General features: G+C 34.1%; 1 protein-coding gene across 2 annotated transcripts in view; it reads right to left on the bottom strand.

Annotated features, from left to right (window-relative positions):
• Positions 1-103: 103 nt before the first annotated feature.
• LOC117224852 (metabotropic glutamate receptor 8) overlaps positions 104-17,437 on the bottom strand; it is a 204,821-nt gene continuing 187,487 nt past the window's right edge. The window contains exons 11-19 of one of the 2 annotated variants that reach the window (XM_076526123.1): positions 16,611-16,737; positions 15,721-15,832; positions 14,640-14,863; positions 12,898-13,178; positions 12,121-12,425; positions 11,411-11,539; positions 10,480-10,627; positions 10,220-10,395; positions 104-8,736 (exon numbers count right to left, since the gene is read on the bottom strand). In XM_076526123.1, coding sequence (XP_076382238.1) covers positions 8,581-8,736; positions 10,220-10,395; positions 10,480-10,627; positions 11,411-11,539; positions 12,121-12,425; positions 12,898-13,178; positions 14,640-14,863; positions 15,721-15,832; positions 16,611-16,737 — 1,658 coding nt within the window. In that variant the 3' untranslated portion in view covers positions 104-8,580. Of the gene's footprint in view, positions 8,737-10,219; positions 10,628-11,410; positions 11,540-12,120; positions 12,426-12,897; positions 13,179-14,639; positions 14,864-15,720; positions 15,833-16,610; positions 16,738-17,437 lie in introns of those variants that run through there. The other variant, XM_033478029.2, reaches the window with a different exon arrangement.

The raw sequence follows: 17,437 nt of genomic DNA, 5'->3' as shown, positions 1-17,437 counted from the left end.
TTATTAAACATATATATGATCATGTTTATGTAGTAAATCTAATAATAATCCGGAAAGAAACGTCATTAACATTGCATCAACCAAATACAAAAAGACACAGGTGTAGATTTTATAATTATTTATTCACTGTTAATAAAATTTGAGGTTTTTTACAAAAGTTCAATTAAGGTCATAATAAACTTGACCGATTGGCACCAGAATATAAAATTGTATTTGAAAAATGAGAAACATTATAAGTAATACCTCACTACTCTATGCGATAATATTTTTTTCCTCATTACGAATTATTATATATATATGTATATATCAACTTCGATTTAAACATATAAACATATAACAAATGGTATTTATCTTTCAATACTCGAGGAATTTCTCTTAGAAATTACATAACACGTCAATACCGCACACTAATTATCTAGGCATAGGTAATATAGTATTTCGTAGATAAAGTAACAATAAATTGACCTTTGCTTTCTCCGTGAGATTATTTATCTATCAGGTCACCATTTGATTCATTAATTGTCAGAAGAAGCTATACAAGTTTAGTTGACTAGTTACAGCTATATTTAATCGTTAGAACAATTTTATTTAATTAAACTTCCAAGCACAATGAGTAATAGGTAAGTATTTAATCAATTTGTTCAGATGCGAAACGAGATGTGGAATGCATCCGATTATTTTGGCTATTGATCGTACGCGATTTTCGAAATTCTGTAATCGTTATTTATGATTTCCCATTCGCGATCGCTACATTAAACCAGTTTAAATGAATTGTTCTATACGACAAAACATTTTCCGCTGAATCTATATTTTCGTTGTCTATAATTTTGCGACGATTAATTAATTCGTTTAATCTACGCTCGGTTGTGAGGCAAACACACAAAGCTGATTCTCTTTGTGACTGATCATTCAGAAAATTGAACAGACTAAAGTATTGTTTCTTGTAAACCAAATGAATGTACCAAAATACCAATTTCGATTGAAAAAGCTTTAAAATAACAAATAAACGATGTTTTGTTCAGTTCTTTGTCGCTTTTGCCTTGCTCGTAAAATCATAGAATTAAATCAGTCATCTATGATTATCTACATTATCGTTAATTCTAATTCGACTTCACAGCAAGCCTGTAATGCTTGAGTATTTTAAGGTGGGGGGGTACGTAAATAGGTGGAATAATTCTCTATTAACCCTCTAGCGGCGGTCTATCGATGATCGTTCATTTGACGATCGAATTAAATAAACTGGCAAATTCGGTTAGGTATCTTTAACCCTTATGTCAATACCATTTATTCTATTTTATTCAGTTATTATTATTTTCTTTGTTAAAAGCAAATATTATGCTGTGCTCTTGTTAAGAAATTACCAATAATTCAGAGAAACAAATAACTATAGCGTAGACGACACAGGAATAGTTAAGTTCAGTGAAAAATGAGATTAACTCATTTGAATCAATAATGACGAAAGAAAATTCATGTTAAAGTAAAATAATATAAAACAAACGTGTACCATTTATAGACATTTATAAATTTGCTTTCAAATTTTTTATCCCGTGCACTTTTTCTGTGAAATTGTACTGCTTTGAAAGTACTTTTGCTGTCACAAAAACGAATAAAATAATATCGGCTAGCTCTTGAGGCCAAATACTCCGCTGTCTATTGTTCAACGATATCGTGGTTGTTAGATTTGTAATTGTTGTAATTTGTAACAATTTTGTTACTTGGCAACAAGAAACGACAACAAATTTTGAAAACAAATTGGAAATTGGTGCTCGAGTACCTCGGTATTAACACGAGGGTTGAACAAATTTTTGAAACGAAATTGTGAATCGTCTTAATTGTAAGCACAATCAGTTGTACAGTCGGAAAAATGGGCCCGCCGCTTGAGAGCCATAATGTCAGAATGTCGCCAAATTGTTTAATATTTTTAATATTCGTAAATTAATTTCTCTGTAACCTATTTCGACAAGAAAAGGTATTTGCGACAGTACTTGGCACTTAACAATAATGTCGAAACGAGGATGCGATTGATTTTTGTGAAATTGAATTCCCCGAAAGTCAATGTTAGTGGTGCTTGCGACAACTCTCGCGATTACTTAACTATTTTTAAAAACTCGCACACATTCGCATACATATTACTTACATATGTATACCTAAATCTAATGTGCTTTCAGTGTTATTCAGATTTTGTAGTCATCGGCAGTTATATACCTACATATATGTTTATGTATTGTATATGTATAGAAGTACACGTGTATTTATTCGATTGGATATTTCACTTCCACTTATGATATTATTGTACGAATAACATTTATCTAATGAATGTAATAACGAGTTGTCAAATAACAATGAAAGTGTCCATCGTCCATCGACACATACGTTTTCTCAATTTTACAAATTCTTTTTCGTCTAAATTACAAAACTTTCTAAACAGTACGTAAAATGGTAGATAATTTTGTGTTTAACACGAACAATGGTAAAACTTGCCGGACTTTGAAATGCTCTGAATATTTTCCGAAAGGTAGAAATAAATTATTATTATTATTCCTATACGTCTTTCGACGATAAACATTATCATGCCTTTTCATTTTATTCTTACAATTACTCCGATGAAGCGATTCTTAACATTAAAACAATTCGAATTCTATACGTATTATACATGTCATTTTTGAATATAATCGTAAAGCATTTTGTAACGTTCATTTCGATTTCTCTGGCAACATTTTCATAGTCTTTGCAGCTTCGCGTGTAACACATAGCACACCGAAATGGATCAGCAACTCACAGTTGCGTTTCATTCCATCACGATGAATTAGTAACCTTTTTATATTATCTAGCATTATTAAAAAATTAAAAAGTATCTACATATGCATCTAGAAATATCTTCGAAAAATATTTATAGTGCGTGTGCAGTGAAAGAAATTTTAATATCTATACATATAGCTTCCTCACATTCGCTCATCCAACAACATGTTTTCGAAGAAAGGTATTGCGAAAACCTAAACAACTGTGTTCTCAATTGAATGTATACATTGACACACGCATAATTTTGTATAACAGGATTGGTGCTATATACGAGTAGGTATGATACATATGTGTTGTATAGTATTATAGATTAGGATTTAGACATGTAAATTTAAAATTTGTAACGATCCGATCATTTTTAGATGGATTAAATACAATTTTTAAATGATAAAATTATAATAAATATATCATTACAACACTGTGAATCTACATATTGCAATAACACAAAAATGTTCTTCGTTAATAACTCGTAAACAAAGCCGCGGATTGCATATTCGCTACGGAAAAAATTACTTCAAATAACCTGAGGAATCTTCCATTTCCGTATTGCGAGACATTTTTGGGACACCCTGCATACAGAATTATATCGTGACTACGATGAAATACGAAAATGTCAACTAAATATAGCGATACGAATTGATGAAACATTATTCACACCATATAGTTCGCTCTTCCATTTTCTACCCTAAAAATTTCACAGTAAAAAGTTACATGGCATAATACTTGACTAATACTGCATGTCTTAGCACAATTAATTCCGTTAAAATTAGTGTACCTAACTAGGTCCATGCTAAATCAACAGTTCGTATCACGAGCTAAATTCATTTACCATATTCTCGTGCCAACAATATTACATTTTATACTTTACGTTTATTTTACATAAAACAAACAGAAATCTCAATACTATTAACATGCAATGCACAATAATACTGGGTATAATCGAATTTATCATACTTTACGTCTTACACGATGAATTTTCGATAAAAAAAAAAGAAACGACATCGAAGGCTTAGATACTACTTCGCTAACGCCCTTAATTATTTTATCGTATATTTAAAAAAATGTTCGTTACAATTATTAGTGAAAGTAAAGAACTGGCAGTTAAAAGTTCACGGTTGTAATTTACACATTCTTATGGGTTTTAGTCTCGAGGGGAAAAATAATATTTGATATGATTTAGATCGACCCTACTACGATACTAATCTACTAAATGTAATCTGACACTAAGAGGTGACACAATTCATTGCCATGAAATATATTCGATATTCTCGAAGAGTATGATACAAACTCCATAATACGTGAACCTGTGCTCTCCGTAATTACGCCGTACTTTTGATTATCAATGACTCAGTTTATTAAATAAACACCTTTAACGCTTTTTTATAAATTTATATCGTACCGTACCTACGCTTTGTCCACAACTGAATAGATCTTTTTATATAGTGAAGTGCGGTTGAGTATATAGTTTTGTTTTCATCTACATTGATTCACGTTCTAATTCCTAAGATCACACGACAAACGTACTTTTTCCAATGCATATTAAAATGGAACCTTCGAAGTTCAATTATCGTAGCAATCAAAACAAATACACACGGGGCGTAAGTAAATTGATTTGAAAGTTATTAATTATCGAGTTTCGAGTGTATATGTGACTTTCAAAATTTCAATTATTTATGTTTGGAAGACAATGTCACATATTGGAAAATAGTGTAGGACCTCTCAAGTTTCTTTTTAGTATAAAGAACACACGTATGTGGGTTTGTATGTAGCATGTATGTAACTCTCTGGATCATTGTGTGTTTCACACGTCGAGTATTTCGCGATTTATTTTATATATATAGAATTTGCTTGCTTAGTTAGTATAACGATGAATGAACGCATGGACGTGTGTAACGAAGTAATAAAATAAAATAATAGTACTGATAAATACGGATCTACGAATGAGAATACTGTTTTTTCGGTTGAGTTGGGCAAAAAGTAATCAATGTCACATTATTCGACAGAATGAATTATACTAATATGCTTAGAATGCAAAAGAATTTTAGTTTCATTAATTAAATTATTTTGATTTTCGTGGGAATATTATTGGCGGGTTGACTTTCGGCACTTGACGCATTAACGATTGCTAAGTAATCGAACGATCATGATCAATAAATAATTTAAACAATCGAAGAAAACGTAATCGCTGGTCGTTATTAACGTAAAATTCATTGATCATGAAACGATTACTTTTCTTTGATTATGATTAATTAAAAAATTTGGTATTACGACAGCTATAATAATTCTAAAAGGTAAATAAATCATTCATTCCACGTAATTATAAAGTGTCTATTGTTTATACAAATTTTATATTGCATTTCATGAAATTGCTGTGTGCTATTAATATTTCTGTTTTACGACATCTTGATTTGTATTCTTCGACGACTCTAGTATTTCCAATTAACCGTGAGAAACAGTTTATTTCATTCATAAAATTAAATAAAACTTATTCCGTCGCACTTATTCGTTCGAAGATGCTTCTTTGAAAAAATCGAATTTGTAAATTTGTCAAGTGTTTTAGTAATTTTTAGTACGATTTGTGGTTAATCTGTCTATTAATTGCTACGTTTAATTTTAATAAACACAGACGGTGGTACAGTAGTATTAAAAATCTTACTATTATTTGTTAGCCTATTCTAAGTAATAAATAATACTGTAAGTCTGTCGATATTTACCTATGAACATAAACAAATCAATCGGGACGCAAGCAGTCAATAATAAGTACTTGTTTACTCCATTCTTATAAAAATCCCTCCATTATATTTTATGAAATCTGTTAATTCAGTTAAGTGTATTGCACGCAGAATGTAGGTAAAATAATTGCAAGAATTTCACGATTGTATCCTACATATCTCAACGGCAAAGGAAGGCTACGTCGATTTGGTAACCTAAACAACATTAATATCGTTTTGCATGAAATGAGTAAGTCTTTTCCGTAGTTCGATAAAAATTTGAACGAAATTTCTACATCTGGTTATTTCAAGTTTTTAATAGATTCTTAAGAGACGCTCTCAAATCTCCAACAAGAATTTATCGTTTGTAGAAAAGTTCGAAAACGAACCTACTTTTAACAACCACCCTTATCGTTTAATTAAAACAATACGAAGAAAGATGTTTTGTTCCGCGGTATAGAGGGTGCCTCACTATGATCACTGTAAAAACATGATACAGTTTACTGTATTTATTCTCTCCAATTATCCGTCAGCTCGTAAACAAAATGAACAATTTTTGGCTCGTTTTTATAGTCGCCGCTGTAAAAACTAGGTGTAACGTTGGAATAATCGTATCTCCTCTTCCCAAATTGTCCATTTTTATTTACGAGCTGAAGGACAATTGGAGAGAATTTATTGTATTTGATTCGAGGAGCCAAGGCTTAACCCTTATTAATTAATGATATCATTAGCCACTAAGCTGATAAGGAAGAACCACATTTCCTCAAGGTTAATTTTGTCGAAATTTCAAGGTCGTCGTAGTTCTTTTAAATGAGACTATATACGTGTAATGTTTCCATCGCGATACGACAATTGAAACGAAGGCGAATCCAATGTCCTGTAATAGGATTATGATCTTCGATCGGCCACGAATACTTCATAATCGCTACAAAGCGGATGAAAATAGTGAAGCAATGAATGTGATCGACAGATTAAAAAATGAAGAATTGTTTTATTGCAACAAATGTTCAAGATAACGTTCATTAATACATTTTTCTAAACAACTTACGAATGATTCACGCATTTAATGTGTTACTGAAATGTTACCCTAAACAGCTCGTTTAATGTAAATGAAATTATAATTCGAATATTTACAGAGAACATTGTGACGACTTTCAAATTTCGAAGAAAATGACTTTGAGAATATATCTTGCCCGATGTAGGTACACTGTATTCATATTTAAATGGTCCATATAACCTTCCTTTATCCGAGAGATGGATCGAATACGCTTCTTTAGTTCGTACACGTATTTCTATTACACTTTGCGCAAGAATTCTATGTAGATGAATGTAAATCTTTCCCGTATGTTTCAATTTCATCAATTTTACGGATTTCCTGAGACACGCTAGCTTATAGATGAAGTATGGTAACCATATACAGTATATATAGGGTGAGACACAAAGTCTTCACGATTTTTCAGCTTCTTCCGTTGGTCTGACAAAAAAGTGTTTCTTATCGCAGTTAATTAATATTTAACCGACAAGAAATTGCAATTGCTTAAATTTGAAAACAAATTGATTTTCGATGAGAATACAAGGTTACCGTTATATTTTAAAATGAAACTAGGTAACCTCAACTTCATAGTATTGTAGGCGACGTCTGTCCTGCTACATAACGAACTTCGGATAACATTGAAGGAAAAATTGCCATGAATCGATTGCCACAATATTTGAAATAATTTAGAGACACGTAATAATAAATATTTTGGAGATACATAACACATCAAAGCCTCGCCTGTAAACATAAACAAACGAACGTAAACATCACAAAAATGCTTATGTATATCCAATTTCAGATTTTAATATATAAAACAGAAGACAAATTTCATATAAAATCAAATTCAATAGGAAGCATTTTTTTGTCAGATCATCGGAAGGGGCTGAAAAATCGTGGGCCTTCATTTGTGACTCACCCCGTATATATTATACTATATGCACACGTGTCATATAGTATATGCGTATATTAATAAACAATATATATAAATGATCAACAGAAACATTTGATATAGCGAATTTTGATTGCGCACTGTTGTAACAAATATTTAACCCTTTTGCAAATTAGCGTAACGACAGCATCAGTGACAGCATCGGCAAATAGCAAACTATTTAGTCTGTCTTTCTCGGAAATAGTCGCATTCTTTCACGTAAAACACGTATTAACCTTTTTTATCTGATCATAGAACAAACATTGATACTATGGGTTTTATAGCGGCTCAATTGGAAATTTTTTGAGTTAAGATAACACGGTCTAAGGAGAGCTTCAAGATGATTGTAACAAATTTCTTGTTAACACATTTTTCCCCGGAGTTATCAAGGTCACCTTCAGTTTTTTGTAGGTAAACCTACAAATTTTTGTACCCATCTTTTAAGGGATGCCGAAACGAATTCCACGAGCATCATAACGTATAGTTCCTTTCCGAATCAAAAACGATTAAAGAAGACTCTTAGTTGAAAGAATTTAGTAAGTACAGTATTTGTGAATGGAAAACACATTATTCGCTCTCACATGACCCTACAAAGCATAATCATGCACCAGAAGCAGCATGATTTCAAGGTAGCCCTTGGAGCCATTGAAAGAGATTACAATTTCTACACGCGTCCGTTGTATCTCGGCCAACTGCAAAAGGGTTAAGGCTACTATACATACTACTTTTGAACGGGGTACAAGGAACTAACAGAGTTCATTATAAAAGTTGCTGCTCAATTCGTGTAATGTCGATGTAGATAGTGTTTTTGTATGGTTGCGAATGTTGTTATTGTAGGCAATTATTTTCATCGTCGAAAGATTGGAACGAACCAAGCTAATATCGAACGTAATATCTGTAACGTTGTTGAAACGAAGACCTTTTCGACGAAGACGAAAACTTTTCCTGACGAACCGTCATTTGATTCAGTACTCTTTCTCAGTATCATTTCTATGACGCACTGTCCGGATGTTTGTGTAACCTATTTTCGAAGACAAACGCGAATCGAAACGAGCCACAGGTAATATATATATATATTCGTCCGTTCTAACATTAAAGGTCGCAAGTTACGATGAATAATCGGAGAATGTTGGCGAATCGCTGTAAATATGGAAAGTTTGATCTTCATTGGGCAACATGTTAACATCCATCTTATGAGATACCACTTTGTCGAAGATGCAACTGATTGTTCCCACGCGTACCTTACGCTCCGGATCGCCCGACTCGAAACACAATTACAAAAAATAAGAATTAGATAATCTTCTTTGTACATCAACGAATATTCTATTATGTATCCTCGCAGTATAAAAATTGATGTACTTAAATGAAATAATAGGTTTGATGCCCTTCACGAGTGAACAAATTTTTCTAACAAATAGAAATAGTTAAAATCATTTTGTCAGAGAACAACGATTGATAGTAATATCCTGTCAAGTTAGAAAATTATTGCGAGTGCGTAAACGGAATTACCGTAATTATAGCAGCACGCTATTGCATCGAGTCACTACCAAAACAAGATGCAGTCGGTTTACGAAGTATTCGTACGTCTTTTAGGACGAAATAACGTTTCTATAATTGGGCGAAGCAATCTAAATTGTTTAAAAATTATTAGAGGGATCAGTTCGCTAGACGATGGCTAAAAAATTGTTTTCAAAAATTGCAATCGATCGGCATGATAAAAGAATTAAAAAATAATGTTTGCTCAACTTATTCGCATTTTTTAAATATTCGTCATAATCTCGAATAAAAATGTTGAGGAAACTTCATTTTTGAATTCTTTGATCAATCCCTCTAACATCTCAAGAAAAAAAATTTAAATCGCTTGGCCCAATTACAAAAACGTTATTCTGTTTTAAAAGGTGTTGAATACTTTGTACACCGATTGTACGTGTGGATATAATTTCAAAATGTACTTTAAACGATCAACGAGCTCGACTCATAATAATATCTTGCATATTGATAATAAATATTTTTCTCTAGTATCCGCAAACCCTGACAAAAAGTTCATGATGAAATATGAGTGCGTCGCATGTATACGTGTTTGTTATTGTTATATTACTATTTTTAACGTTAAATACTGTAATATGATGCCCTCATTGGGCCCTAATCACCGTAATTCTATTTCAACCTTAAATTGTTTTAGCCGTTTCGAGAGGATTACCTTAAAAAGCTACCGTTAACTTCGTTACGAAAACATTGTATACCGCTAAAACTTTAGTCACACAATATTCTCAGATCATGAATTTATGTGAAAACGAAAAGGTGATTGTGTTCTCTACCGATAAACCGGAGAATGCTTCGACCGTTATGAGATCGATGAATTGATTTCAGTTCTGGCTTCTGGCCATGCTCCGGGATGAAATTTCTGGAGATACGTGTAAATTCTTTCAAATATAAAATTACCGAAATAACAGAACAAATACAACGCGATGATCTATCGATTATACATCCGATACTTGTACACATCTTTTTACGACGATACGTTCGACGTAACGTTTAACATAACGCTCTTTTCCCGTTTCCGAAACGATCTATACACCAGCAAGAGCAGCTGTCCAAGAAAAAATTCCTGATTTCAGAAACATAGTCAGTCCAATAAATTCAAGTTCACAGTTTGCTTACTGTCGTATACGATCAGAAACTGATTGTCAGAGTTTGTACCTTGTGCCGGACTAGTTAGAAAATTTAATGAAACACATCGATCACCTGATCAGAATCGCTGGAAATCGATTTCCGACCTCGATTTCGGCAATTATCGCTGAAAACAGACGGACTAGACGCGTCCTTTGTTTCCGACACCTCGTGGACCGTCGAGAGTTTACGGTCTTCTTTGTTATCGTTATACACCTCCACCGCGATTTCACGATTTCTCTCCTGACACTCTAGACAGGGAGGGAGGTGTATGAGAGAGACCTAGCTAACCGAGGTCTCCTCGACAGATGGGCTCGCCAGTGCTTGTGTCTCACCGTTCGCATGTTTCATCTCGTCCTGGCCAGGACGCGATGGCGGTGGACTACTGCGAGAACAAGAGGTCATGCTCTGCATTGTCTGGCTGCGACCACCGGAAAATCGCATACTGTATACGACACGGTTGCCGCTTTGTAGTGCACCCGTCTGAAACAAATGATTTGGCTTTTGGCTATACTGAATACGAATGCAAAGTAGGGTTCTGGCCTAATCCAGGAAGATCCAGGCTGGTCTAAACATTCCTTCCGAATGCATTATGTACAAACAATACCCGCGGAATTGCTAATTCTACGGTCTTGAAGCAATTTTTTTCTACGTAATTAGGCAACACCGTATTCAGATGCGACGCTGTGTTCGACCGCGATCCATCATAATCATTGCGTTCTGCGATTCTTATGATAGCTTCCGAGCAAAGAATTCGTCTTAATCGTTTTATATTGAACGCTTGCGACGGTTTTCAGTGACTCTACGTTCGCGAAACGCGCCGTAAACAGTGTTTACGGGAGAATAAGTTACGCAAGCAGTGGGTTAGGTGACGCATGCGCCGAGAGTCTCGCGCAGCAGCGCGGCGCGCCCACAGGCTCTGGCACCTATTGTATTTTATTGTACCGTTATTTTGTATTCACTGTCCGAGTTTGTGCGACGCTGTGCGGGATTCCCAGCGCATGCGTCACCTATTCTACTCCGTGCGTAACTTATTCTCGTGTGAACACTGTTCGTAACTGGCGATGAAATATGGGTTTACGAGTACGACATGCAAACGAGGCACAACCTCGAGATATCGCTTCAAAATATTTTAAGCTTAGGCATGCCGCGGAAACATTTTCTACGTAATTCTTGCGTTTGCGTATTCAAAGATTTTAATAATATAAATATTATTTTCATTATACTAAATTATATCCTTCTGCCGTAGCGAGAACTTCTACTTACGTTGGCGTGTCCAGGTCGAACATTTTTGTACGGTTGGAACAGTACTAGATAAACTTTCGGTGTGAAGAGGCAACCGAGTGCCACCGATGCAGAGATGTTGATGCACATGCACATACTTGCTATCTGTACCTATAAAATCGATATCATGTATTCCTTATTTATAAGAGAGCGTATGTTTTACAAGAGATTATTTATTCACCGAATATTCTATGCGGCGTGTCCCAGAACACCCGTTACATACGGAAAGGTGTGATCCCTGAGGTGATTCGAATTAACCTTTCCTTAGCAAAAATGTTCCCCGTGGATTCGATAACGTGTTATCATCGAAAAAATACGGGCCAATCGAAGAGCAAGTACGACCGATGTCCCGCCCTTGCGGCCTCTGATACGTCCCCCACTCTACTTCGCCGGAACTCGTCGTACTCGCTCTCTGATTGGTTCGCGTGTTTCGTGAATAACCCGTCGACGAAGTCGCGGAGAACAGTTTCGCAAAGGAAGAAGATACTTCGTGTCACGTCAGCCCTTCGAATCCAGCCATTTACGGGTGTAACGGACGTTGCGGAATATATTATTATTATGTATATTAATAACCTATTTCGAATATTTATTATTTGTGCCATAATATGACAGAACGTGTCACGTAAAAGTGCTTAATAGAATGCCAAAGTGCTTAATAAAATATAGCTATTAAAATAGCTATAAACACAGACCTTGTAGTCGTTGTTCGAGCCAAAATAGATCGGTACGAAAGCTAACCACACGATGCAGGTCGAATACATTGTAAAACCAATGTATTTCGCTTCGTTGAAGTTCTCCGGGATTTTTCGTGTTTTGAATGCGTACAAAGTACACATCAGTATTAGAAACATGTTGTACACAAGGGACATCATCAGAGAGAACGTCGAGACACGGCATGTAAGTACTGCCGATAACGGGTAAGGATGGATTTCCGTGGTGTTCGGTGGTTCGATAATGAGCCACACGATAGCACCTACTAATTGCACTGCAGTGATCCCTATAAAAACGGGAATTACATAATATGATATCAAGATCAAGCCTTTAACCCTGCGTTAGGCGCGTGGGCCGCATGTACGCATGAATTCATCGCTCTGTAGTAGAATTCCATGCAGCGAAGCACATCGAAATTTGTTTTATCGCGTCATCGCGTTATTTGCATTTTTCAACTATGAAGATTCACTGTTTTAAACGAGTGTCACACGTGTCTCATACGTTTCGAAATGTTGGTGAAATCACCGTGTCTAACGCAGGGTTAAACATCAATCGTAGAGAAACATTTACAATATGTTTTTCTTTGGAAATATTTGTATCGAGGAATCGTTCCTCAAATAGTTTCGATTTAGCGATATTTACAAAATCAAAAATATATTCAAACGATTTATACGCGGTTTCAATAAACTGTATTTAATTGTATTATACGTATCTACACACACCCATGCGTAGATCTCCTTTGAAAATTGCAAACTCACCAATTGCGATCACAACTTGGCTTTTGGGCGACGTGTAAGCAGGTCTTTTTATACTCTTTGTTTCCTGATTGAAAATGCGCGATATTCGATTTGTCTTAGTCAATATCGCGCTGTAACAGATGCTCAAACATAGACCCAAACCGATTCTCAGATATGTACAATTCCACGTTGTTGGCTTGCTTAATATCACGAAACTCATACCATAGCATGAGAGAATTCCTACCAACAATACGTAACATAACTCGCGTCCTGATGCCATAATTACAGGGGTACGATTATAACTGGAACATAATTTCATATAAAATTAATCGAATCGTTGAGTGGCAATGCATTGGGCTATCGATAAATATTCATTTGTAAATTCTTTTTAGTACAGCTATTGCAGATGGGGAGGTGATGAAGATAAATCTGGGAATGTAGTGTCTGTTTCTTTTTCTGGTTATGTTTTTGAGAGAATTGTTTCCGAATATTTGCGAATACGTGTATTATCGAATATTATAATCGGTTACATTTACTGTAAATATTAATAACTGCAAACTTGTGTGTGCTAAGTCTACAGGATGGATTTCCTGGAAAACGAAGACTTATTTCAAATCATTTTTGTTCTACAGGGTGTCTCAAAGGTCACTTTTAATTGGGAAATAAGGGATTCCTGAGGTCATTTCAAGTAACTTTTTCCTTAGCGAAAATGCAATCCGCGGCTTTGTTTACGAGTTATTAACGAAAAACACTGATCAATGAGAGGCGAGCACGGCTGGCTGAACGGACGAAGCCCAGTTCCGCTCATTGGCTCGGCTGCCTCACGCTAGCCGATCTCACCGCTCATTGGTCCGTGTTTTTCCTTAATAACTCGCAAACAAAGCCGCGGATTGCATTTGCGCTAAGGCAAAAGTTACTTCAAATGACCTGAGGAATTCCTCATTTCCCGATTGCGAGTGACTTTTGGGACACTCTGTATACTTTCATTTATTTCGTATACCCATTTTCAGTTGCAATATCAAATTGGAAACATCCGGTACATGTATTTCAAGTTTTTCAAACAACATGAAAATACATACGCTTGTAGATCTAAAATATTTTCCTTGTTTTTAATGGTACGACAAAATGTCCAAAGAAACAGGTGTTCATTTCAGTTCGAAGTTCATTTCACTTGTTAAAGTAGAAAAGATTTCGTAGCGTCATGTTTTCCGATATTATATGATCTTCTACGTGTCGGTCGTTTGGAGATTAACATCTATAGTTCAATTTATCTTTTTATTAGCTGTAACGTTGCACTAACAAAATACGTTGTCCTATTTAAAAAAAGAACGTCGTCGGCTTGAAATTTTTTAATATACTATTTTCAGAAAGAAATCTTCGTTACTAGAATTGCTCTTGCGAGACGAACATTCCTTGATATATATAATTATAATATATATAATTTCAAGCCAACGACGTTCTTTTATTATATATAACTAGTAACGAAGATTTCTTTCTGAAGATAGTATATTAAAAAATTTCAAGCCAATGACGTTCCTTTTTTAAATAGGACAACGTATTTTGTTATACATATATATATATGATACGAGAAAATATATATAACATTATATTGATCTCTCTCTCTCTCTCTCTCTCTCTATATATATATATATATATAGAGAGAGAGAGAGAGATCAATATAATGTTATATATATTTTCTCGTATCATAAAAAACAACGCCTTATCGTCTAGCATAATGTATGAACCTATATGTCGGAACCTACCGAATGAATACGATCGTGGTAAACAAAGTGCTGAGTATGCCAATGGAGGCAAATATTAATGGCACTAATGCCCATGGACTGGACCACGGAATGACTTCGGCTGTGAGTTTCACACAATTTGTCATAGTCTCATCTGGCGCATAGCCGGGACCACAGCTGCGACAAGTGTCATTGAAAACGTAAGAGTCTTCTCGGCATGCAACGCAATTCCAGCAACAGGCATCCTGAAAATTGTATGCTCGTTTTTCGGTGTTCGTCATTTAATAGCAAATGAGATATTGATTTCATCCGGATCAATCTGGATGATATGATTAAATGTTACGTTAACTTTCTAATAACATTTAATACTTATACATTAGCAGTTTTCTGATAGTTCATTTAAAATCGATGACGAACAGCTAAGAATTTCTGAAAACATTGTTTGAAAACTACCATAATTTCGTGCATAATCCACCAAATTGTTTAGATCAATGTAATGTGAGAAGCATTTTTGAGATTATTGTTTAAAAGAAAATTAGCTTTGAGCTTCTCATAAACGCGGTTCAGGCATTGAAACACTTATTCATAGGCTTCCGATAAATAAAGTGTTAAAATAAGCACAAGTTCATTAACATGTAGGATATTCGTTTGCAAGAATAGATGCAACTAACAAATCTCTGCAACGAATATTTCAGACGTGTAATTTTGAATACGCGTTTCTCATGGATTTTTATACGTTTGTTACGTATCTTAACAATATTTTCATTTGTCATCTGTAGCTTTCGAAGGAACTATTTTTAAAGAACGCAAACTTTCATTTTGAAGTTGTCACGTGTTTCGACAGTGTCAGTCCAACGGTTGTTTCTTATAAAAAATGATTACGTGTAATCTTCGGAATACGAGAACGTAATTTAATACTGCAATTTGGATTTACGAACATGTTTCATCAACGATCAAAGTGGAAAGTACACCAAAATCTAAATCTTCGGGATTTTTTAAAACTGCAAATTCAAATCCCAATGTCTCGTGTAACTTTTAAATTTATTTCAATATCGCATTATAAGAAATTCATAGTTCGTTTTAATATGGAATTTTGATTTACCTGGAAATTGCGTACATGACCGAAAGGACAATTATCACTGCATAAACTTCGAGGAATGTACGCTTCACCAGCCCCCATTGCCCATTTCGTCATGTTGACATAAAGTTGTAATCTAAATAGGAGGTTTCATAATGAAAATTAAACGATGCATTCATACGACATATATCTCCTGTATTTTGCACTTTCAGTGACATTATGTAGTTTTTAAATACAACTTTTTCTAAATATAAAATGCTTTTAAATTTGAATCTGAAGTAGTAAGTACGAATCTACAGGGTATCCCAAAATTATGTTACTTCCGGGAAATGACGGGTTCTTGAGGTCATTTCAAGTAACTTTTTCCTTAGCGAAAATGCAATCCGCGGCTTCGTTTACGAGTTATCAACGAAAAACAGTGACCAATGAGAGGCGACCAACTCGGCTGCATTACGTCAGCCGAGCTTGTCTCTCATTGGTCAGCGTTTTTCGTTAATAATTCGTGAACAAAGTCGTTACTTCAAATATCCTCAAGAACTCCTCATTTCCCAGAAGTAATATAATTTTGGGACACCCTGTATAAGATAATAATAATTTTAATAATAATAATAATAATAATAATAATAATAATATATATAATATATATAATATATATAATAATAATATATATAATATATATAATAATAATATATATAATATATATAATAATAATATATATAATATATATAATATATATAATAATAATATATATAATATATATAATAATAATATATATAATATATATAATATATATAATAATAATAATAACCCAATTGAAAAGTGGCTATCGACTTTATTACTATAAAAAATTAGCAACATATTCATATCCAGATATTTTATGCCATTTTAGACTATAGGGATTTAGAGGGACTTACACTTCTTTCCATGTGCCGATAAGAACGTAATCGAATGTATCGTCTTTGTTTCTCTGGTATTGATATATGTTATAAAATCCATACGCGTCACCATCTGCTTTGAATTTAATTTCTGTACCTCGGCGACCTAAGGAACATTTTCATGGGATAAGTATCGTTTCTGTTAGCGAGCATTTTATAAATTTTTATCAATCAATTTACATGCGATTAAATCAACAAAATTATCAGTCGTTCAATTAATTGTATTAAACTTGTAAATTACAACAATAATTTCTTCTCCGTTAATCAATTACGTTTGAATTCCTTTATTCTGCATATACAGTGTAAACCGAAAACAACTGTATCTTTATCTTTATCCAGTATTTGCGTGTAATGTAACAATGCAATTACTAATAGGGGAATGTTTTTTAATACTTTTATGAGTTTCAATGCATACAGCACATTAAAGTTGATACGGTCATTTACATAATTATATAGCTTAATTGTTTAATAGCGCCGATGTAAAACCAGCTGTACCTGCGAAATTTTTTGAAATAATAGTGTAAATGATGCATAATAATTTTATCTGATTGTTTTTCAAGTTCTAGTAATAATCGTTATTGTTCGATGATAATCGTAGCCGTATACAGGGTGTCTTGTTTAAGCGACATGTATGTTACATGTCAATGACATGTGGAAGGATAAAAAATTATTCAACTAGTCAGTGAAAATTACAATCGATAATTTATGGCATTAGCAATAATCCTCAATCCCTGTTTATAATATCATAATTGCAGTAACTTGATGCAAACGCAACCGACGTTGCTCAACAACGGCTGCTAGATGTT

The sequence above is a fragment of the Megalopta genalis genome, chromosome 13 (genome assembly GCF_051020955.1).
Source record: "Megalopta genalis isolate 19385.01 chromosome 13, iyMegGena1_principal, whole genome shotgun sequence".
NCBI classification, from domain to species: domain Eukaryota; kingdom Metazoa; phylum Arthropoda; class Insecta; order Hymenoptera; family Halictidae; genus Megalopta; species Megalopta genalis.
This window is presented reverse-complemented; position numbering and strand designations above follow the sequence as displayed.